Raw genomic sequence first — 25,390 nt, 5'->3', positions numbered from 1 at the left:
TTAAGAGAAAAAGCCAACAAACAACTGGAAGGGAAATAACAATGACAGAAAGAAAGGATAGGGGGAGGATAGAGCCACAAACAGAGGAAGGGGATATTCTAACAAACTCTTGCCTGTCCTATTCTGTGCGCACTACTGCTATTAATACCAGTAGTGGTCCCAATTCCTAATCATAACTAGAGTGAGTTGCTCTAGTTGCACCCTCCGCTTCCAATCAAGATGTTGTGAGTTCAAGTCACCCTAAGAGCAAGGTAGAGAGTTATTGGAGGGAGGAAGCCGAGGGTATATCGGAAACAGTCTCTCTAATCCAGGACAGGGGTAAGGTCTGCGTACACACTACCCTCCCTAGACCTCACTAGTGATATTATGATGAGCTGTTGTTGTTGCCTTCTACACCTCTTAGCCAGCCTCCCAAACATAATCATCTAATCTTTGGACTGGTACACGACCTCTTTTGTTCCTCCTTGGCAGACCTCTTTGCCCACTTGATGGCCCATCTTGCAATACGTCCAGGACTGGCCCATCTTCATATGACACCTCATGACATCTGATTATTTCGATCACGAGACTACAAGGTGAAAATTACTATGCATAGCATGTACTTATTTGCTGTTTACATAATACATTTCTTTGAAAGAATGAAATTTTTTTTGGCAAGTCAAGATCTTGTGAGACGAAAAAGAAGACATAAATAATTCAACATGTTTAAAATCAAGATTATCAATCAAATAATTTTTAAGCTAATCTTAAAGACTGAAACAAAAGTTTATACTTTTATTTGGTAATTTATTTTTTGGGACAGGAGAGGGAAGGGAGTGATGAAGTATTAGTTCACATGTTCGGTAATTAGTTGGAGCAAGATATAACAAGATAAGATCAATAGGGATCTAATAAAAGAAATAACTTAGTAAATAGTATTTAATACTTGACATCATCTGACATCATCTAATGAGTAGTCTAATAGAAGCGATCAAGCATTTTGCTACAAAACTTGGCGTGAAACAAATGCAAGCAATCGATATAATTGGATATTAAAGTGGAACTCGTGGCTAAGCAACTTTCTGAATCAGACAAAACACAGTGTCATTACGTAGCATAAGACTGTAGAGTTTATTTATTACTATATATTTATATCTTGTGTGGCTAAGAACAGAGACGGATCTGAGATTTAAGTTTTATGGTTTCAACCGGAAATTTTTTTAGCATTGAACTCATTGTATTTTTAAAGTTATGACTTCATGTTGCTATCTATTGCAATATTATTAAATTTTTACACATAAATTTATACTCTGCGCTAAAAATACTGGGTTCAGTTGAACCCGGTACAAATGCCTTGCATCCGCCTCTGGCTAAGAAACATGCAGTATTATTTAACAAAACATTGTCTATTATTTCTTGTGCATTAGCAAACTTGTTCAACTGGATTTTGTGTAATGGACGAAGCACTGTTTACTATTTCTATCTCAATCTATATGACATTTAAATAAGAAGATATATCTTAGATTAACGTCCCAAAGTTTTTGACATCATTATACTAATAACATTATTTTATAATTTCCTTATTACACAGAGAAACATGAGAGGGATAGGGAGGAAAAGAACAAAGATACATTAATACCACTAGAGCATAAACTTATGTAGTTTCATATTTATTGTCTGCATTTACACTCAATTGATTTTAAATAGCCTAATGTGTTAAAAGAATTTTTACACAATGAATAAATAAAAATGATTTGTTGAGTACATTATGAGTGCAAATTTTGTATTTTGAAATAACGGGGATTCATATTATTCTTCAACCTTTTGAAACTTGAAAGGAGGAAAGTGTTGGTCTATATAATAACTTAAGAAGCCGTGTATATATTTCTCTCTTAAATAATCAAGAATCTAGTATTTTTTATAGGTTAATTATAACCTCCTCCAGCCCCCTATGCCAAATTTCAAAAATTGCCGATAAGGACTATGCATTGACGATTTCTCTAATACCAAACCCCGTCAATTCTTTGTTCTTTTTTGGGCAAGGAGATAATACAAATTGTCATTATCATTTAACCACATTTCTTGTCCTCTTTAGCAACATGTGTACTTACGTTTTTTGCTGCTAAACCCAAGAAAACTAAACTGCTAGTAGTAGTACTAGTATCATTTTAAAGATACAATCGAAAAGCAAGTTGTGTAATTCTTGAAAAAATGGGAGAAGAAATTGAGGTGATCCATTCATGGTCTGCACCCAGGTCTCTAAGTACCAGCCTCATGTACTCTTTTGCCCAGGTGAGGAGTATCTTTTGGTTCTTAAATAAATGTCGGTTCTTGTATATTTTGCAGTGGTTTAAATAATGGGTTGTTCTATTTCTTGAATTGGTTGACTTTCTCCAACATTATGATGATTCATATAAATGCTTTGTGTTAATCAGTCTTGCTATACATAGTGATCCCCCTCAATTCCCATCAAAAGGAGGATGATGGGGAATGGGGCTTGGAAAGTTTGTTTTCTGGTGTGGCCTAGTGGTCAGGAACTGGGAATCTTGGAGAACTGGGTTCAGTAATTGCAGCAGAGACCCAAAAAAAAAGAAAAAAAAGAAAAGCATTAGGTGATTTATTCCTATTTGTGTAAGCCTTGGTGAATAGAGTTACCCGCTACTTCTACTGGTGTGAGGTAGTACATACCTGGTGAAAAAGTCATGGTGTGCGCAAGCTGTCCTAGACACCATCATCGTCATTAAAAAGAAGTTATAACACTGCAAAAGAAAATAATTACTCTTTGGACCGCAAGCTGTCCTAGACACCATCACCGTCATTAAAAATAAGTTATAACACTGCAAAAGAAAATAATTACTCTTTGGAACGCCCGTTTTCTAATCCCAATTTTCTGTGTAGGTAAATGGTACCTTTTTTCCAGCGTTAATAATACTCCTATTGAATTGGTACATATTTAGTAAAATATAGAATGTCAAAGTAACTCCGTCTTATATTTGCTTGAAATTGATGGTTAAGAATCCTAAGGTCGTCTCGACACTCATATCTTTGCTTAATTAACTAGCATAGTTTTGATGGATTTGTTATCCGTGATCCTTTTGACATAAGAGTGTTTTCTTGTGTTACAGAGAAATGACATCGAAGTTCTTGATGAACCACTGTATGCAAATTTTCTGCGGGTGACTGGAGCAGATAGACCTTACAAGGAAGAACTTAGGTCCAAAATGGTATGTAAGATGATTACCACATTCATGATTTCTATCCTTTTCCAGTATTGTTATTATTCAGAGCTAAGTTGCAATTTGTTACTCCAAGTATAGCAATGTTGGTGTTTCTGAATATGGTTACATAATACTTATATGGCAATAAGTTCTCTATATCTTGACTTTGAGTAACTTTTATATGAAATAAGCAGGACAATGATGGAAATAAAGTGGTGAAGGAGGTCATCTTTGGTGCCGGAGTAAAGAAGTACCGCTATTGTAAGGTAATCAAGCAGCCCATTGCTGTATGTAAGAATAAAGTTATGATTGCGCTATTGTAAGGTAATCAAGCAGCCCGTAGCTGTATGTAAGAATGAAGTTATCATTTGTTCTTTATCTCTCCTTGTTAGATCTATCGTTTTTTTACCCTTTTGAGTTTCATTCATATTCACATTCTTCTAATCCCATATCATAAGACAAGACACATCATGATGGATTTGGTTTACTTTTAGAAAAACAGTGGAAATGCGTAATTCAAACCTCTCATCTAAAGTTGATAAATCCAATTTTGAATCTGCTTGCTGCTAAACCTCAAATTATGTTTGTGACAACTTAGGCAACATATGATTTGTATGATTGAGACTTAGCGACCGAGTGTTAAGCCGGAAGGGTATTCAAGCCAGCTTTGATATATGTAGTCCCCTCTCTTCTGGTTCTTATTCTTCCCAAACTCTATCCTTTTGTGATTTATCATCAAAGATAACACTGTTCCTAGGTACCGACGCGGTCTAATGCTAGGAAATTGTAGGTTTTGTGTAAGACTTGAGTTCTTTGCTGTTATTATTTTTTTTGATAAGGTAAAACCCATCCTTATGCCAGAAGTACTATCTGGAGTAGTTAATAGTTATATATTATCTTTTTCTATTACTTGACAAATTCGGTTCGAGCTTTCTGATGAATAAGATGAAGACCCAAAGATAAGTTTCAAACACTACATATTGCTGTAGACACCTTGTTCAGGTCAATTGTTTTGGTAGTGCCTTAGACACCTGGTGCAGATTAATAGTTTAGTGTAGTCTTTCCCCATAATAGTCATTGATCTAGAAAGGGAAAGAAGTTTAATTTACACATCTATCCTGTAAAAGGAGACACAGGATTTGGGCAGCTTTATTATAACATTATAGAAGCAGAACATCATACTTTTTCCCTTTCTTAACATCAGCAGGCAGTTTTTGGCAATAGATATTTATAGTTGGATTATTATTAAAATTCTCTCACTATTCCTTATTTCTTCTTGCAGCATATAGCCAAACAACGTGTGCCAGGTTTGACAAATGAATTGATGAAGAGAGGAAAGCACTTCATCCTGATAAGGAATCCCCTTGATATCTTGGTAAATTTGAGTTCAAGTCTTGTTGCTTATGGTTGGTTATAAGTTCCTAATTTACTCAATCTCTGTTATTTTGTTTTATTCTTGCTGAACTAGAATAATCAAATTATTGCAAAATCCCAACATTGATGCATCACTACCAGAAAATTCAATTAACTTTGTGAACATCGCTCATCTTATATCTCTGTTTTCTTTCATTTTTATTATTTTTCTTTTTCTATGTCCTGTAAAAGTTTAATTTCTGCTTTGACTAAGTTACCTTTCATATGATATGCTGGTAGCCATCTTTTGATAAGGTTGTGCCTCCATCCTTTGTTGAGCTGGGGTTGGCAGAGCTGGTCTCCATATACAGCGAGCTATCTGAATTAGGAAAGCCCCCACCAGTTATTGATGCTGCAGATATTCAAGAAAATCCTGAGGTTTGTTGTCCCAGTAGCATTATTCAGTTTGAAGCATAATCTCCTTTTGTTATTGGTTTATGAAAATATGGTTATCGATTCTTCTCATCCTAGTTGGGAATGTTGACAAAGTTAGATACTAGAAAAATATGGTCCGTTGGCCAGTGATACCCAAATTACTGAAAGTAAGAAGGTATTAATCACAGCTAAATTAGTCTTGCTGTAACATGTAATAACTGATTATTGCTTTGAACTGACTTACAAAATTGCCAGCTGGACATTTTTGTACATGGTATGAGAAAGTTTATAGAGGGCTGCTCATTAGGGCTATAGTCACAACTTCATTGTGGCTGCTCAGTCATTTTACCACTGCATTCATTGGTAGTCCCTTCTATGTGTAGATATATAGGTATTTATGAACATGAACGCTATTGGAGTAATGCAAAAACCTTGAATTGTGGAAAAAGAGGAAAGGAACTGTTGTGGATCTAAAATGTATAGCTATATGGTTAAACACAGCTTACAATGTGTTTTCATTATAGTAAGCTTAGGTCTAATTTACCTCTCTGCTCTCATTTGGTTTTGCTGTGTGAAACTTAATTCATTTGAACTGTGTAGGGCAGGATTAGCGCCTCCACCAATTATGACTAGTTGGTCAACTGCTATTGAAGCAATGTTAAGACCTCATTTTTAAAAGTTTGTACTGCAGAGTTCTAGTGCAGTTAGTCAATGGTCAGTCTTCTGACGAGCGCAAGACCGGTGTATAAAACTTAGGCTCGCTAGTCAAAGATAGTATAATATTAAATCGTCTCCACAGGAATTGGGTTAAATAATGCTCAAAGAAATCTTCAGCTTAACACTATTCAAGAAAATAAACCTTTGATTTTGAGTTATTAACTACTTAAGAGTAAAAACTAAGATTCTCAATTGTGAATGAATAATGGAAATTTAGTGACTAAGTAGCAACGATTGAATATCAAGGTGAGAAACAAGGGCTTTGGCAAGATATGTGATCAACTATTATTCGATTTCAATAGATGATTTGGCTATCTTAAGGATTCAAATTCTTCTTCCGAATGAATAAGAATTCCGTTAACAACCTAATGACAAGTGCTATGAACCTATGCAAAAAATACGTTGAATAAATGATCTTACGAAGAACGTCTCTCGACTATTCCTCTAAATTGGGTCAATTAATAACTCTACAAGCTCTTTCGATTACCTATGAGAATCGTGAGATTAAGCCAAACAAGATAACACAATGATAATTGCAGCAACACTTCTCTTCCGATTAAGTGAAACCCCAAATAACTTTGTAATTTAATTCAAAACTCGTTCAACAAATTCAAGCAACTAACAGAAAGCAAGCCCTCGAATAATAATCAAATCACAATATCTGTCAACAACCCTAATAAAGCCTACTCCATAGTGGAAAAATTGTTCATCAAAAGAGTATTAAGAGGACAAGAAAACATTACAACCCACGAATTCAAATAAACTTTCGTATTGAATGACTTAGATGAAGTATTCAAAGTTTCCGTTGTTTCCTTGCCTCCTTCTCTCCAAAATCCGAGATGCCTTGTTTTGGGACGAGCTAGGCTTCATATAGGTGAAACACTTCTCTTCCGATTAAGTGAAACCCCAAATAACTTTGTAATTTAATTCAAAACTCGTTCAACAAATTCAAGCAACTAACAGAAAGCAAACCCTCAAATAATAATCAAATCACAATATCAAATCAAAAGGCTGCCTCCAAAATTACAAAAATAGGCCTGGGTTGAATTCCCGGAGACGGACGTGCGCGGCCGCTCACCTGGGAGTATGACCGCGCTCATGGCCGCGCACCTCTGGCAGACTTCTGTAGCACTTGCGCGCTCAAGTGCGTGTTGGGGGTCGCTCGTGCGCGGCCGCACACAAGAATTTCTTCTTGCTCAAGTTTTCCTCCCACTTACTGCACTATTCGTCCATTGATCCCCTCTGCGTCACCTGCATTGAATGACAACATATTAGACCCAAATCAGACCAAATCTCTATCGAATCAACCAAATCAAAGACGCAAAGTGGGCATAAATATTAAGTAACTTTAAGCTCATCATTTTCTTTATCTAGTCCAACTTTTTTCCGTCACTTCCCCTGGTTTACGCCTTTCACAAGATAAATCATCTATGTTTTAAATGTGGTGGCCTGTTATGCCAACTGAAAGAGAGTAGGAAAAAGAAAAGAGAGTAGGAAAAAGAAAAGAGAGTAGAAGTACCTTCCGCAAGTTTTTACATGAGGAATGATCGCACAGCTGAGTGCCTTGATTACTTGTTTGGTTGGTTATTAAGTCACACAACTGAACATTTTTAAGAAGCTTTCTGCCAATTGTCTTTCTGCAGGCGGCCCTCCGTGGCCTTTGTGAAGACCTTGACATTCCATTTCAAGATTCAATGCTCAGGTAAGCAAAATTTGCGAAAGTTGCTGATATTTGTGTAGATTCTCTACTTTTTGGTATACATTTTGTATGCGGAAAATTTTCAATTATTGAAATTATGTTACCTTATAAGAAAAAACTCATCTCTCTGGAGTTAAACAACATCAACTATTTAGATAATCTTCTCTCCGGAGTTATTACCTTATTGACTAGAAAAAGATATTCATCTTGCTGGATCTGTAGCAGTTTACTTTTCCACCACAATGGAAATGCAGATTCATATAGCCAACAACCACTACTCATATTGTCATGCTGTTTTCTTCCTGTGGGTCCCATAGATATTGGCATACCCCAATCTCATACTTTGAAAAGCATTTGCTTACTCCCCTTTATTCATACGTGGCCTTCCACCTCCCACAGGCCACAACTAACTTCTCCTTAGAATACTCCAAACCTGGCTATAATTGCCCCTACCGTTTGACCAACCCGTGCTGATAATGGATTGAGGTTTCTTTGGATACATTTTAACCCATACACTCAGCCTTCTCCCAAAGAGCCAAGAGTAGGTTAAAAGGAGTTCAAGAGGCGGTTCTTGTGGTAATGTGAACCCTGGCAAATTATATGGAAAGGGAAGAATACATTTGCTGCTCGCTCTTGGTTTCTGCAGGCATCTCAGTTAGATAGAGATTGCGATATTGAGGAGAATGCAGGTGACAATCCTGCCCAGCCTTTTTCCTCCTGAAATTGATGGTATTCAGGTCAGCTTGCGCGTACCTTGACTATTCAACCGGGTACGTGCTACATTCCACTAGCAAAGGTACCGGGTGACTCTACCCACCAGGCTCTAGGTAGATGGGAAAAAATCATGGTGTTTTTTTTAATCTTTTCTGAGATTTGAACCCTACCCAGGCTTGTGCAGATGGAAGTGGAGATGTGCTGTGCAAGGGGTGGGGAATAAGTCTCCAGGGAGATGTGGGTGCAGGGAAGCTTCTCAAGAAGGCGCGGTCTTTTTGGTCATGATGGTGTTACTTGTCATGAAAATAGTTTATAGTATCCAATCATATTATACTGCCATATCATGGCTAGTTTTAATGTTTTAATTGATTCTTGAATGCTGATCTTTTATGAACACTGTGTGAAAAATAGACGTGCTAGTTTGTTGGGGCGAGTCATTAGAAGAAAGATGGAAGTTCCTTAAAAAGGAAAAAGAAAGAAAGAGGACATTAAGTCAGCAAAAGATATGAAGAAATCATTTGGACCGGGCGACGAAGAAGAAATATGCAGGGCATGGCAAATGGGGGACCGGGAAGCCAAACGTTGCCCCATCCTACCACATGTCCATCCATGTATCTGCGGTTGGAGTTACATCTTTTATTTGGAAATGGCATATCCCCCGGTAATTTTTGGTGACTCTCTTATGACTGTATTCGTGGAGGAACCTACAACTTGGACAGACTTCCCTCCCCTCTGTCTCATGTGTTTCTTTAGAATGAAGATGGTAGTTTAAAATTTTGATAACTTTTAAGTATATTTACACCCAAAAAAAAGAAAAAAAAAAAAAGAAAAAAAAAAGGAAGAAGCCAACGTGACTTTGTGTTTTCAGGTGGGAAGCTGGGCCAAAATCATTTGATGGCATATGGGCACCATGGTGGTATAAAAGTGTGCATAAGTCAACAGGTTTTGCTCCAGCAAAGAAATACCCTACGGTATATGGTTCACAGATCTTTGGTTACTTGCTATTACATGGTTTTGCATATTTGGTAATGATCGAACAGGGTATTATAGTGACATTTTGAAAAATATCTTTAGTCTGTTAGGTTACTATGTGAAGAAGAGGGGACACTTGCCTCTTTACTTCAGTTTGTATGACCAAGTATGATTGCCATGTGATTTTTTGCTGGCATTACTAGCCCTCGGCTCATACTTTTGACTGCCAGTTATCTATTAGCGCTGAGTGAATTTGAAGTGGGGTAAACTATTTAGCCTAAGTCTCTTTCATGTCCCATGCCTGCCAATTATCTGCCGTTTTTGCATGTGCAATGTGACATGATGTGTCTTTTTGCAAAATTAATCACATGAAAGTTGAACATGTTACTTATTCTCAAATCGTTTCGAATGTTGTTCACAGCTATCTTCTTCCCTACACCATTCTTAATAAATTATGAAGAATATCTAAATATCGGAGTATCCCATGAAAGACATTTGCTTATATTCTTTTCCTTCTAAAACTTTTCAGCCATTTCCAACATCATTATATGATTTGCTGGAGCAAAGCCTACCCTTTTACAACATGCTTAAGCGTCACACAAGACGATCTTCTTATATCCTGAACTCAACTTTACCTCATCCCAGTCTTCCTGTTCCTGCTAATGAGAAGCTGCTTGCATGGGTTGGTGATGAGATTGTGCCCCGTGAGACTGCCAAGGTAAAATTGTAACGAAGTTTACTGATGATATTTGAAAATTTTCTCTTCTTTCTGCTTTCCTGCTCAACTAGCTCTAAATTACTGATCACTGCTTTACATTTTCTAGGTTTCAGTGTTTGATTCAGTTGTCCAAGGTGGTGATGCAGTATGGGAGGGGCTTCGAGTGTACAGTGGGAAGCTATTTAAGCTTGAGGAGCATTTAGATAGGCAAGTTACAACAAATAGTTTTAAATTACATCCCAATTAGTTAGATATAGTATGTGGATTTATCTTGAAGGGGAGCATTGGCGTAAGTGGTAAAGTTGCTTCCATGTGACCAGTAGGTAAAGTTGCTTCCATGTGACCAGTAGGTCACGGGTTCGAGCCGTAGAAACAGCCTCTTGCAGAAATACAGGGTAAGGCTACGCACGATAGACCCTTGTGGCCCGGCCCTTCCCCGGACCCCGCGTATAGCGGGAGCTTAGTGCACCGGGCTGCCCTTTTTAGTATGTGGATTTATCTCATATATATCAAATAGGTGTAACCATTATCATTAAGTTATCTATTTATTCTCTTTTTCCTTTTATTATTTTCCTCATATATCTCAAACCTCTACAATGTGGTTGACTTAAGTAGCTTTCGTGTATGGCCAGGTGGTGACATGACTGAAGCTTTCTTCTTTTTCATAGTTTAACTATTGTAGCGACTATTCCAATGGCTCAGAAGTTGGTGTCTAGATGTAAAATATAGAGCGAAACTCTAAGGCTTGGATGGTTTTTATGGACATTATAACGGGGGGCAGGATTGAAGGAAATAGCATCAAATGTCTAAAGAAGATGAAGCATGGACAAGCTCTCTGTGAATGAGTAGCTCCAAAGATAATGCACTGCATACCTTGAGAATCAGATTTGTCAAAGCACGCCTTAATGTATAAAGCAAATACAATTATGAAAATGAGATAACAAGTCATAAGGATAAGATTCGTCAATATAGTGACCTATTCTGCCACCAGCATATGAGATGAAATATGCTTAATCAATGAAGATGTAGTAAAAAGAATATCAGTTTGTTTTTTCATCCGAATCAGAAAAATGAGCCTTGCCTATGAAACACTTTGTCTTGCTCTTTGTAAATCCAGTTTGCTGTGGTATATGTCTGATGCATAACAGCTTCCCGGTCCCAAAAAAAAAAGAAAAGAAAAAGTAAAACAGCTTCATTGGGCTATGCATGAATATTTGGCAACTCCAAACTCCATCCCTCGCTTACATTTTAGTTTTCTTTTCTCAGGTTGTTCGACTCCGCGAAAGCACTAGCTTTCAGCAATGTACCAACTCGTGAAGAGGTAAAAATGCTGTGGGATTCCCTGATTGGCTCTGGGTCTAGGTATCCTGAGCTGTTGATTTCTACTTCACGAAATCTAGTATTTGTACAACTTGTGACTTCATGCAAGAATTTGCAGGTCAAAGAAGCTATTTTCAAGACTCTTTTAACAAATGGAATGTTTGATAATGCACATATCCGACTAACTTTGACACGTGGTAAAAAGGTAATCTTAAGAATTGCTATTAATCTATCTATTCTTGTACTCAGTAGTAATTTTCTAAATCTGATTAAACCCATGACTGGACTTCTAATCGCATTTATGTTTTTTATCTAGTTCTCTTTTCACTCTCACCTTATATTTTTTCATGTTCTTATCATTAGGTAACCTCAGGAATGAGCCCTGCATTCAATCGATATGGGTGTACTTTAATTGGTAAGATGCCTTTTGTTTATATTTTTATAGTTTGAATACCTGCTTTTAAACTCTCTCGTTGTTCCTCTGCATGAACAATGTCAGGGTTCAGCCTATACTGTCGTCTTGTAAGAATGAAAATCATTTCATTATATACTATACTTGTTAAAGATTTTATGTATCTAAGTTATAGTTGCCTGAACTTGTCAAATATCTTGGTAAACTCATTTTAAGGCAGACTAAAAACTGTGTTCTTTTTGTGAATATATTTTCTGTGTAGTCTTGTTCCTTACAGTTAGTCATAATATTGTCCTGTTGTGTGCCAAGTCCTTATCTTGCAATTTGTAGTCATAATCTTCATGTATTTTGTAGCTAAAGTATTTTCTTTTTCTTTTTAAGTATGGAATTGTCTAGAACTTGGAATAATTTCCTCCAAACCAGTGTCCATTTGCCTCCTTGATTTTTCCTTGTCAATAAAAAGTAAAATAAAAAAGATCAAATTACTAAATGTCTGCTTTCTGTATTTTACTGGTGTAGCTAAACTCTAATTTATCCATCCTTCTTTCTCATATTTTTATTACACCTTCTTTTGAAGTTCTTGCTGAATGGAAACCTCCAGTCTATGACAATGAAAAGGGCATAACGCTAGTGACGGCAACCACTCGTCGTAATTCACCAAATGTAAGATATTGCTTCCAGTTGAACATAGTATTTTCATGAGATTGTTATGTTATTTCCATGCATCCTCTTTTCTTATTTAAAAAAATTCATTTCCTTTATACCCATATTGCTAAATCAATTTCCATTTATCTATAGACTTTTATACAATTGACAGAGCATTTTTGAGGCAAGTTGTGGTTTTGTTGATAACTCAACATTCCCACAATCCTTTGTTTTTTGCTGCAGGGAGAGGGAGAGTTTAACCCTGAAACTTTAGGAAAAGACTCGAGTTCATTTTTGTTAAACCCAGTATCAAATTGTTGCAATTTTATATGCTGTATATCACCCCAGATTAAAAATTTATACGTTTCTCCTTCCATGCTTAATTAGTTAAAGTCGCTGGTTCTTAAGTAATAACCAAATCAGATTACTACTCTGTAGCATCTTTAAGTGCAAATGTCAGGCTCCATTTCCACTGAGACAATTTTTGCCGTCAGTTGTTTATTTCTTATAATTTTTTTGAAAAAAGAAAAAGTCAATTAGCCTGTTTTTGTGCTTCCTGTATTCTCTAATGGAGTTAGTAGCTTATCCGCTCATCGGTCGGGTAACTTGGTTTAATGGTACTGTGATTAGTTAATAGTGATCATGTCTTAAAATGGTAAGTGACAATGTGACTTTTTGTCTGCTACAGTCGAGATAACCATCATAAAGCATTATCATGTTGAGGTCTCCTGAGGAACTTCAGTTAGCCTGAATTAAGGAAAAAGAAAAGAAAGGGAGAAAATCTGACATTGTGTTATTCTCCTCTGTTTTTAGTTTATCTAAACTTCACCATCATCTTGTGGGTACCTGTTCGTCCAAGACGTGAGCCCCTTTTCAAAAATCATGCCCTATTAGCTTTAGCAATACCATGTTCTATAGTACCTTCAGAACAAACTTGATATTAAGTCCAAGTAAGGATGACGATGTGTTACTGCAAAAAGATGCCCTGATTCAACGTGCTTCCTTCCCAACCATGTACAGAACCCCAAAAGATGATGTTGGCCAAGGATTGTAATTTCAGCCTATATTGCTCGGACACTTCAAAAATGTCGCCGGGTGAGTGTTGGATCCTCCAAAATTAGTGCATTTTTAGAGGATCGGACACGGGTGGCAGCATTTTGGAGAGTCCAAGTAACATGGTTTTCAGCTCATGATTATGTCATATCCTTGGTTAAGGTATCTAAGTGATCTATGCTTCCTACCTAATGATGTTGAATAACTTTCTATGCTAATGCTACTTTCTTATAGCCAAAGATTGAGGAAGGTGACATATAATTCCTTGAGCTATTATGTTGCTTTGAGCCTTTATAATAATAAATCTATATTTGGGTTACCTTTTGTTTTAAATCAATGACTTGTTTTGTACTCGGCAGAATTTGGATTCGAAGATTCACCATAACAACCTTCTCAACAACATTCTCGCAAAGGTATCTTTTTCTCTTCTATGTTTGAGCTATGCAAATCTATACTTTGAGTATTCACATAATCTTTTTTTCCTACCCTTTCTGAGAAGGGGAGCCTTGAAACAACGGTAAAGTTGTCTCCGTGTGACCTATAGATCACGGGTTCGAGCAATGGAAGCAGCCATTAATACTTGCATTAGGGTAGGCTGTCTACATCACACCCCTTAGGGTGCAGCCCTTCCCCGGACCCTGCGTGAACGCGGGATACCTTGTGCACCGGGCTACCCTTTTTCTTTTTATTGTTTCTGAGCAAGTCGTAATTGTGATCGTGAAATTCATATTGACTGTGCTTTATCTTATATCTACTTGCAGATTCTTATCTTACCTCTTCTTTAATTTATATACTTCGTATTAAGAACTTATAGCTTGCAATATGGAGAAGCACCTTAGAGAATAAGGGTTTTAGGATGGGTAAAAGTAAGACTAAGTACATGCACTGCAAGTCTAGTCGGCATGAGAATAGCGAAATTGAGGTGAGATTAGATAGGATTGCAGTGACAAAATACAAATAATTTAGATATCTAGGCTCGTTTCAAGAGATTAGAATGATAGATGAAGATGTTACTTATAAGATTAAAACCTAATGGTTGAAATGGAGAAGTGCTACCGGAGTGTTATGTGATAGAAGGCTGCCTACCAAAGTGAAAGGTAAGTTTTATAGAACTATAGACCGGTTATGTTATATGGTAGTGAATGTTGGACCACTAAAGTCCGACATATCTACAAAATGAGTGTTGCACATATGCCGATGCTAAGATGGATGTGCGGCTACACAAGATTAGATAAGATTAAAAATGACGACATTCACTAGAAGGTGCAAATAGCATGCATTAAGGATAAAGTGAGAGAACGTCGCTTGAGATGATTTGGTTATGTCCTGCATAGACCTACAAATATATCGGACGGTAGGTGTGAAAATATGGTAAATGAAGGTGTTAAAGGGGACATGGTAGATCTGAAATCATATGGAAGAAAGTTGTCTCGAATGACCTAAAAATCCTTGGAATCAATGCAGATTTAGCTAAAGATAGGCACAATGGAAGAGAAAGATCCATATATGTGATACCTACTAACTGGGAATAAGTTTTTAGACTTGGTAGGAAACTCTAATATTATAATTATTGTTATTATTATTTATATATATATATATATATATATATATATACACACACACATATATGTATGTATATATATGTATATATATGTATGTATTAACTTTATTTTTTGCTTTCACTTCTATTCTGTTTTGGTAATGATGATGATATGAGTTGTGCTTAAAGAAAAAAGTGAGGATTTATATCGCCGACTCCAACTTGTTTGGGACTGAAGCATAGTTGTTATATTAAGTGTTGAATTTGACACGATTAATGTGAACTAGTGTGAACATTTGAAGCCTCCTTTTAGGAAGAAATTGGTAGATGCATTTTTTCATGCATTTACATTGTATGATCACACTTAATGTGATGTCATACATGATATTATTAAGGCCATTTCCCTTCTATAAATAGCAAGGGTTCTCACTTGCCTTCTTATCTCCTAAGGCATTTGAATCTTCTTTCTCTCTTGTAGTATTTCACTTGTATTTTTAGAGTGAAATAAAGTTTGAGTTGATTGTGTCCGAGGACTAGGTAAAAATCAAATTTTGCCGAACCTCGTTAATTTCTGGTGTTCCTTTTTTTATTGTCTCATTTACTATTTATTATCTACCTTTAGATATAGCAGTTGTGATTTAATCGCTCTCTATATATTTAGATTCCGCAACAATTGGTATTAGAGCCAAGGTTCTATCTTAGTATGCTCTGTGGCTGCAACATAGTCTGAACTTCCACATCAGAAAAGAATTACTTTGGTGTTCTGTACTGTCAGCAAATAAATAGTATCTGTAGCAAAAATGGGAGATAATAAAAATGAAGAGTCCACATCGGGTGTCAGTAATACGTCGTTGGCATCTTCGCTTATGACAAGAATTATGTCAAATGCGAAGTTTGCAGTTGAAATTTTTGACGAGTCAGGACATTTCGGGATGTGGCAAGGTGAGGTTCTTGATGTCCTTTTTCAACAAGGGCTAGATATTGCCATGGAAGAAAAGAAACCAGACAATATCAGAGAAGGAGATTGGAAGATTATCAACCGCGTTGCTTGTGGTACCATTCGATCTTACCTCGCAAGAGACCAGAAGTACCCATACACAAAAGAAACTTCTGCAAGTAAATTGTGGAATGCATTGGAGGATAAATTCTTGAAGAAAAACAGTCAAAATAAACTTTACATGAAAAAAAGGCTGTTACGCTTCACATATGTTCCTGGTACTACAATGAATGATCATATCACCAGCTTTAAATCACCAGCTTTAATAAGTTGGCGACAGATTTGCAGAATATGGACGTGACTTTTAGTGATGGAGATATGGCCTTAATGTTATTAAGTTCACTTCTCCATGAGTACGAGCACCTCGAAACTACTCTACTTCATGGGAATGATCAAGTGTCTCTCAAAGAAGTTTGTTCTGCCTTGTACAACTATGAACAAAGAAAGAGAGAAAAACTAAAGAGTGGAGAAGGAGAAGCACTGGTCGTGAGAGGTCGTTCTCAAAATCATATGAGAACGAAGAAAGGAAGATCCAAGTCAAGATCCAGACCCAGCAAAGATGAATGCGCCTTTTGCTGAGAAAAGAGGCACGGGAAGAAAAAGTGTCCAAAGTTGAAAAACAAGGCCAAACCTAACAATGGGAAGGCTGTCATGGATTCAAATGTAGCTGATTGTGACGACTCTGATTTCTCACTAGTTACAACTGAGCCATTCAAACCATCTGACATATGGTTGATGGATTCAACTTGTAGCTATCATATGTGTCCCAACCGAGACTGGTTCATTGATTTTCAAAAAGGAGAATGTGGAGTTATTCACACCGCAAATAACAATCCTCTTACCACATATGGTATTGGTTCAATCCGATTAAGGAACCATGATGGATTGATCAGAACATTAACAGAATCTGTTCGATATGTATCGGAATTGAAGAAAAATCTCATTTCTGTAGGAGCCCTAAAGTCAAAGGGGCTCAAAGTCGTTGCAGAAAATGGAGTAATGAAAATATGCTCTGGTGCACTAGTGGTAATGAAGGGAATTTGGCGAAATAATAACATGTACCACTATCACGGTAGTACAGTTATTGGGACAGCAACAGTGACATCCATTGATGACAAGGAGGCAGAAGCAACCAAGCTATGGCACATGCGCTTGGGACGTGCCGGAGGAAATTCCTTAAAAATTTTATCAGATCAAGGATTGTTAAAAGGAGTAAAGACTTGCAATTTGGAGTTTTGTGAGCATTGTGTCAAGGGGAAACAGACAAGGGTTAAATTTGAAACAGTAATCCATAATACTAAAGGTATTTTGAATTATGTTCACTCTGATGTTTGGGGTGCTTCCAATACACCTTCATTAGGTGAGAAACACTATTTTGTAACCTTTATTGATAACTTTTCCCGGAGAGTGTGGGTGTATACTATGAAAACCAAAGATGAGGTACTTTGAATTTTTCTCAAATGGAAGGCGTTGATAGAGACTCCAACAAGCAAAAAGATAAAGTGTCTCCGCACAGATAAGGGTGGAGAATACAAAAATGATCTTTACAATAAGATTTGTGAAGATGATGGCATTTTGAGACATTTCACCGTCAGAAATACACCACAACTGAATGGAGTGGCAGAACGCATGAACCGAACTTTGATGGAGAAGGTTCGGTGTATGTTGTCCAATGCTGGCTTGGGCAAAGAATTTTGGGCTGAGGCAATAACATATGGATGCCACCTCATTAATCGTCTACCATCTGCCGCTATTGGAGGCAAGACACCATTTGAAAAATGGTATGGAAAACCTGCTGAAGATTATAATTTTTTGCATGTATTTGGCTCAATTGCATACTATCATGTGAAAGAGTCAAATTGGATCCGAGAGCAAAGAAAGCTATATTTATCGGGATTACTTCTGGAGTCAAAGGATACTGTTTATGGTGTCCACAGACAAGAAAAACTATATTCAGTAGAGATGTTACCTTTGATGAATCTGCCATAACAGATAAGGTGACAGTTGAAGATGCCAAACAAACGGATGGTGCTTCAAAGCAGGTGGAGTTTGAAGGAAAATTAATTTTCCCAGCACAGGGAGAAAACAAGGAAACAATGGAAGATTTTTCCCTGGAAGAAGAGTCAGTGGAAGAGGAGATTCCAACTCAGGAACCCCAACAACTTGAATCAATAGCAACCAGCTAGCCAAAAAGAACAATAAAGAAACCTATTCGTCTCATAGAGACAGTGGCTTGTGCAGCCTCAATTGTAGCTGATGGTGTTCATACCACTTATAAAGACGCAATCCAAAGTTCAGAAGAAGATAAGTGGATGATTTTCATGAATGAAAAAATGCAGAATCGCACATGGAAATTGAATCTCCCGAAGGGCATGAAAGCAATTGGGTGCAAATGGGTATTTGCAAAGAAAGAAGGATTTCCTAACCAAGAAGATGTTCGCTACAAAGCAAGATTGGTGGCCAAAGGGTACGCTCAAAAGGAGGGAATTGATTATAATGAGGTGTTTTCTCCAGTTGTGAAACACTCCTCCATTAGAGTTTTGTTGGCTTTGGTAGCACAGTTGAATTTGGAACTAGTTCAGTTAGATGTAAAAACTGCATTTTTACATGGAGACTTGGAAGAGGAAATCTATATGACTCAGCCAGAAGGATTCAAAGTTGCTGGAAAGGAAAATATGGTGTGCAAACTTGAAAAATTGTTGTACGGATTGAAACAATCTTCTAGACAATGGTACAAACTATTTGACAAGTTTATGTTGCGACAGAAGTACAAAAGAAGCAAATACGATCATTGTGTGTATTTGCGCAAGCTTGAAGACGGGTCCTTCATATATCTTCTCCTATACGTCGATGATATGTTGATAGCTTCCAAAAGTCAAGAGGAAATTGAGAAGTTGAAGATTCAACTGAGAAAGGAGATTGAGATGAAGGATTTGGGTGAGGCGAAGAAAATTCTTGGCATGGAGATAAAAAGAGATAGACATTCAAAGAAACTCTATCTATCTCAGAAAGAATACTTGAAAAGAGTAATACATCGATTTGGCATGAATGACAACACAAAGTCGGTTAGCACTCCGCTTGCTCCTCACTTTAAGCTTAGTAATGCTATGTTGCCGAAAAATGAAGCTGAACGAGAGTATATGTCAAGAGTATCATATGCGAATGTCGTTGGTAGCTTAATGTATGCAATGGTTTGCACAATACCTGATATTTCACATGCTATCGGAGTTGTAAGCTGGTATATGCATGATCCAAGAAAGGAACATTGGCAAGCTGTGAAATGGATTATACGGTACATTTGTAATACTGTAGATGTTGGATTGATTTTTTAGCAGGAAGATAGTCGGTATCTGGTTGGATATTGTGACTCAGATTATACGGGTGATTTGGACAAGCGTAGATCAACTACTGGTTATGTTTTCACTTTGCAAATGCACCAGTTAGTTGGAAGTGTACTTTGCAGTCAATGGTTGCTTTGTCTACTACTGAGGCAGAGTACATGGCAATTACGGAGGCTGTTAAGGAGGCAATTTGGCTTCAAGGGTTGCTTAGAGAGCTTGGTATTGGTCAAGAAAGCATCACACTATTTTGTGATAGTCAGAGTGCTATCCAATTAGCAAAGAACCAAGTTTATCATGCAATGACGAAGCACATTGATGTTCGATATCACTTTATGCGAGATATTATAGAAGAAGGTGGAGTCATGGTGCAGAAAATTCGGACTACAGACAACTCTGCTGATATGCTAACAAAAGTAGTGACTGCGATCAAGTTTCAACATTGTTTGAACTTGATCAACATTGTTGAGCTTTGAAGATTGAAGTTGAAAACACAATCAAAATTTATCAGTGAGAGAAAATTGAAAAAGTTAAATCTTGCCAAGGTGTAGATTTGTTGTATTTGACAAGATTAATGTGAACCAGTGTGAACATTTGAAGCCTCCTTTTAGGAAGAAATTGATAGATGCATGTTTTCATGCATTTACATTGTATGATCACACTTAATGTGATGTCATGCATAACATTATTAAGGCAATTTCCCTTTTATAAATAGCAAGGGTTTTGTTCATTTGTAAACATATCTCACTTGCCTTCTTATCTCGTAAGTCATTTGGATCTTCTTTCTCTCTTGTAGTATTTCACTTGTATTTTTGGAGTGAAATAAAGTTTGAGTTGATTGTGTCCGAGGACTAGACAAAAATTAAATTTTGCCGAACCTCGTTAATTTCTGGTGTTCCTTTTATTATTGTCTCATTTATTATTTATTAGCTACCTTTAGATATAGTAGTTGTGATTTAATCACTCTCTATATATATTCGGCTTCCGCAACATTTAGAACATACCAATTTCACTTAATAAAAAAAATCATAGCAAATTTGCTTTTGGAGTCAAATTGATTGGTTATCCAGCAAAATTTTGTTGGATCAGTTGGAAAGTTGGAAGTACATGAAATGCTTATCCCACTCCCTAATTAAGATTATGAAACTCTTAAATGTCAATCAAAAATGTCATGGTAAGTAAAAAAATTTAGACTTCAATGGTGAAGTTCTTTTACTTTAACTGAGACGGAGGAAGAATAATGCAACTCCTGTTTGGAGAAGTCCGGAAAAGGGGTGGGGGTGGGGTGGGGTGGGGGCACATACCTTAGAAATTGCAGTTGTTTCTTGTCTTTGTCGCACTACCACACTGTATGATTTATTGCATGGTCTCCTGACTGTATTTGACTTCAATTTCTCATCTGGTGCAGATAGAAGGAAATAATGCTGGGGCTGATGATGCCGTCATGCTTGATAAAGATGGCTATGTGTCAGAAACTAATGCTACAAATATAGTAAGCTCATTCACCTCCTATAGTTCCTTTTACTCTAGGTTCCCAGTCTATATCCCTCAGGAGGCAACCCACACTTTGGGGAAGCTCATTGCATGTATTGTCCAACAGATTCTCCTTTTCTTCTGTACTTTCTTCCTGCTTTTGGTGGCATAACCACGAAACTCAAAAGTGTTATCATACAATTCTATGGTCATTTAGTTCACCTTTTAATGGTTTGAGTATTTCTTTTGCTTTTTACCAACCATCAAATCTTGCGTTTCTTGTCAATTTCCTCTCTTCGATAAAATCTGTTTTTACCCTTTGCAGTTCTTAGTGAAGAAAGGGCGCGTGGTGACACCTCATGCTGATTATTGCCTTCCTGGCATAACAAGAGCAACAGTAAGTTTCAGAAGATTTCTCATTTGATATAAATCATTCTGTTGTGTTCAAAATTCTGTCGTCTCTCTCTCCCTTTTTAAACAAACAGTATGGATCATGTATTATCATGCGAAACTACCTTTTTTTATTTTCTTTAAGGTGCGCAGTCGTGTTAGTGCATTTAACATATACAAAGTTAGTTCTTGACCAAAACTGGAACAGAACCCAGTCTTTTCCAGATTCAGGCTATAAATGGTTGCGCATCCTCCACCCCCCCTCCCCCCCCCCTCCCCCCGGGCCCAAAAAAAAAAAAAAAGGAGAAACAGATCTGAGACACAGTAAGAAACAAAAGATACTTGAAGGAAAAACACAGCAACTCTCTTACTTGAAGGTTAAGTATTATGTAGACTATTTGGTTAGAAAGAAACAAAAGATACTTGAAGGAAAAACACAACAACTCTCTTATATGACAGATAGATGTTTACGGAGTCTTTTCTTTTGGCGCAAGGGTAGGGATATGGAAGATGTGAAGCTTTTTCATTTTTTGGACTCTATGTATTTGACGTAGATGTTGAGAAAGTGTTGACTTTCTCCTGTTTTGTACTCTTGCAGTACTTTCTTGATAGTCATAATAAAACTTACTTTAAAAAAAAAACAAAGAAAGAAAAAAATCCCCCCCACCCTTTCTTTTCATTAGAGTAATTATGTTCTGAAAATCCATCTCGTTTCTCTCCTGTCAGAAGAATATGGATTTTGGCACAATTAGTGCCCCTGAACTATTTGAGCTGTAAATCTAATTTTCAATCTACCATCAAGTAAACCAAAAATATCTTACCATGTTAATCCACATTACATAATATTTTGTTTGGAAGCACTGCTTTGGGAAATGATCTCTGTTTGCTGCCGACCAGCTTATGATACGAAGATGTCTTAGTGATGGATTCTTGGTATTACATTACTTTCCCAATTTATTTCGAGATGACGCTTCGATTTTAGGATCAAAAATAATTTTGTTGAAAACCATCCATTGTGTTTATTAATTGTTACAACTTACAAATGCAGCCAGAGTGGCATGGGTCTAAATTACATGGCATTTTAGTTTTTGATGAAGTAATTAATTTGTAGAGTTATCTGATGATCAATAATCCCTTTTTCAGGTCATGGAGCTTGTGCTGAAGGAAAATTTAGTTTTAGAGGAGCGACGAATTAGCTTATCAGAATTTCACACTGCCGATGAGGTGTATACTCTTAACTATGAGTTTGTTCTTTTGCAAACCTAGGAAATTTGTTGCAAACATTACCTAACATCTTTTCTCTTACAAGACTCGCTCCACACTTTGTGAATTATGCTTGTAATGTGTCCAAGGCAACTTCTTAAGAAATTAATCAAATGAAGAATTTAGTTTTAGGGAGCATTTAGTGTATGCATCCTTCTCATCACACAACTCAACCTACTCCGTTGTCTGGAGAAACCATTCCTAACAAACTTTACTTTAACTTGAATACCTTTTTTAAAGCATCTACGACATCTTTACTATAATTGAATAAAGCAGCAGTATTGCAATAATGTTTTGGGTAGCATTGATAATCTATCAATGTACAACCACGACACCCCCATAACGAGGAAGCCTGTGGCCCTTTTCTTGTTTGCAGTTTCATCGCATATTTGGTTTTGAATATAAAAATCAGGTGAAAACCTCTTTATTGTGCATCTCTGTGCAAATACTTGCGTAAAAACATATACAAATAGTAAAAAGAGGTTATATCTATGTAGGGGTAAATTCACTAATTTCAATATTATGTACATCAACAATTTTTACAATATCATTGTGCCCAGTGTTTTGCTTCCAACCTTTCTTCTCAAAGTCAATGATACTGGTGCCAAGTGTCATAATATCATTTGTTGAGTCATATTTTGTTAATATTTATAATTATTAAATGAGGTTTGTAGTGTGTATATTATGTTGAGGGACTAGGGAGCCACTTTACCAAATGTATGATTCATGAATCATGAGGGCATTAACCATTCCATGGGATCTATGATTCAGACGCTCATCTTATCTAGTTTCAATTTGGATTCCTTACTTGAATTCATTGATATTCAAAATACAAGCTTCCTTATTCTTATGCTTGACATTAATGAGTTAAAGATCTAAGCATTTTCAGGAAAATTAAGTTTTCGCACTTTATGGCACACCATGATTATACATGAAAATGCCCACTTTCTTGTTCTCTTCATTCTGTTGTTTTCTCACTTGAAGCAATTAGGATTTTCTTGCACTGCGCTGTTTAACAACTCTTAAATCATTAATTTGAGATTGTGCCCATGCTTGGAGAACCCCTTTTAGCAACGTTAATTCCAGCACAAGTATGCTTCTTCTGTTGTATTATCGGTCATACTACTTGCTTTAGAGATCCCCTCTTCTTTGGTTTTAGTTTCTTGCTATCTTTGTCTTGAGAAATGTTTGTGTTAAGCAGAAGCTTCTCTCGTCGTGATCTTCATTTTTACTTGTGAAATATGACCACCATCACCACCACTATTGGTTTTCACTGTTGATGATTCTTGTCATTTTTCTGTTTTTGCTTCCTCTTAATATGAATGTTGCACTTCTTGCAGGTGTGGACAACAGGAACTATGGGGGAACTTAGCCCGGTATGTTAAAGTCGTTGATTGATTTAAAACTTTTGGGTCATCTGGCTGACTCAGTATGCAGAACTGGTTCTGTCTCCTTTTCAAGTTTCCTTCATCCATTGAATTAATATGTTTTGAGGCTAAAGGTTGTCTCTTTTAGTGCCTGAGGAACCTTGGCTTGGTTTTTAATTAGGTGTCGATCCCAATTCACACACGTTTGACCTTTCAAAGTGGATTATTTGAGTCTCTGGGTTATAAATAAATCCCTGGATCATTATTGTCTTCTGTCTGAATAGCTACCTTCCACCCAGGATCATTAACAAATAACAATAATGAGCATGCTATTGCATCTCTGGTGTAATACCTTGCTGATAATGATAAAGAGATTTCACTATTGTCACTTATCCTCATCACTCAAAGTGTTCCAATTCTCTATACTGGACTCTGAATCTTACCTTCCTTTTGACATGTCACTTAGTATAAGATATTCTGGCATGCAACTTAGATTTACCCATCTTGATTGTTTTTACATGTACAGGTTGTCAAGATTGATGGACGTATAATCGGTGACGGTCGAGTGGGACCTGTAACACAGAGATTGCAAAATGCTTACAAAAAGCTGGCAGAAGAATCAGGAGTGTCTATACCAATCTATCAAAAGAGCTAAATAGATAGTTTCCAGGTTCCCATCTTCAACTCAATTCTCTGGGTTTTGGTTATTAAAGTTCCTAGGTGATCTATAGTCAATTGTTTCAGAAAAGGAAAGAGTTATTATTCCTCAGGCTTTTTTCTGCTACATTGTCCCCGCCTCTTCCCCTAGGCCTTTTTTTCGTTTCCTTGTGCACCAATTTAGGTTGTGAAAAAGAAATCGTGTTGCTGCTTATTACCTATTCTTTTGTTTGCAATTTCAGATGTCCAATAAAGAACTGGAGATCTAAGGGATATTCTTCTTGAATTCGTCTCAAATTGCGTAAGGAGTTTGAAGGGTTCATGAGTTGTCATTAGGAAAGCGATCCATTGAATGCCATATCAGTGGCAACAAATTGTTATTTTCCTATCATAAACGTAAGAATGATAATAACAACTGTGACGTAAAGTCATGGAATACTTGTACTCAAAACAGTTCAAGAACAATACAAACCAAGATAATAGAGGGGAGAGGGAACAAGTCAGTGTATCCCATGTAGGATACAAGTTTTTCTTCTTTTCGAGTTATGCTTTGCAAAGCGATTAAAGATGGTAATTACCCCCTCCCCCAAAAAAGATTTTTTAAGTTGAGGATTATTCATATCACCTGTAAACTAGAATTTAAAATGCTTTTTTATTTTCTGAAATACCTACCTATAGATGCAATTTTCTTCAAATAATCGAGATTTAATTAAATTAAATTTGCACTTGTTATATTGACAAGATATTCAAAGCATCTATCCCATAATAAACTTCCCTGGAATCTCTGGTGGATGATTCCAGGGATTTTTTTTCCCATTTTAGAATAATTAACTCATAAACTCTCCTGAAATTTATAGCATTGAAAATGGTGAGAAATTTGTTAAATCAAAGCATTGCATGTTAACGTGATGACTTGTGCAGGATTGATTCCTCTGTCCCACTAGATACTTTTGTCTCTAAAGATATTAAGTAAAATTGAATATTTTACTATAATGGGTGTCTATAAATGCAACTATTAATCAAGAGATAGCAACACTGCCATAAAATATATTCTTCCCCATTCATCTATAGCATCACAAATGGTTCCACAACTGAAATTTGAGTTTTTCTTGATTACCGTCCTCGGTGTA

At 36.6% G+C, this 25,390-nt stretch overlaps 1 protein-coding gene across 2 annotated transcripts; it reads left to right on the top strand.

Moving 5' to 3' along the window:
- Positions 1-1,946: 1,946 nt before the first annotated feature.
- LOC104099560 (branched-chain-amino-acid aminotransferase-like protein 1) lies at positions 1,947-24,925 on the top strand. Of its 2 annotated transcripts, XM_009606596.4 has the most exons (20): positions 1,947-2,271; positions 3,105-3,203; positions 3,392-3,463; positions 4,480-4,572; positions 4,851-4,988; positions 7,346-7,404; positions 8,984-9,086; positions 9,617-9,805; positions 9,912-10,012; positions 11,072-11,126; positions 11,244-11,330; positions 11,489-11,540; positions 12,115-12,200; positions 13,595-13,648; positions 20,519-20,602; positions 20,909-20,980; positions 22,117-22,197; positions 23,577-23,612; positions 24,130-24,273; positions 24,503-24,925. In XM_009606596.4, exons 1-19 carry the CDS (start codon positions 2,191-2,193, stop codon positions 24,256-24,258), a joined length of 1,671 nt encoding a protein of 556 aa, XP_009604891.1. In that variant the 5' UTR covers positions 1,947-2,190; the 3' UTR covers positions 24,259-24,273; positions 24,503-24,925. The 2 variants fall into 2 exon arrangements, with proteins under 2 accessions (XP_009604891.1, XP_070037067.1); XM_070180966.1 differs by lacking the exons at positions 1,947-2,271; positions 3,105-3,203; positions 3,392-3,463 and adding an exon at positions 3,468-3,521.
- The last annotated feature ends 465 nt before the right edge of the window (positions 24,926-25,390 follow it).

This window comes from Nicotiana tomentosiformis, chromosome 1 (genome assembly GCF_000390325.3).
Source record: "Nicotiana tomentosiformis chromosome 1, ASM39032v3, whole genome shotgun sequence".
Classification (NCBI taxonomy): Eukaryota; Viridiplantae; Streptophyta; class Magnoliopsida; order Solanales; family Solanaceae; genus Nicotiana; species Nicotiana tomentosiformis.
Note: the sequence above shows the minus strand (reverse complement) of the source record. Positions and strands in the feature narration are given on the sequence as shown.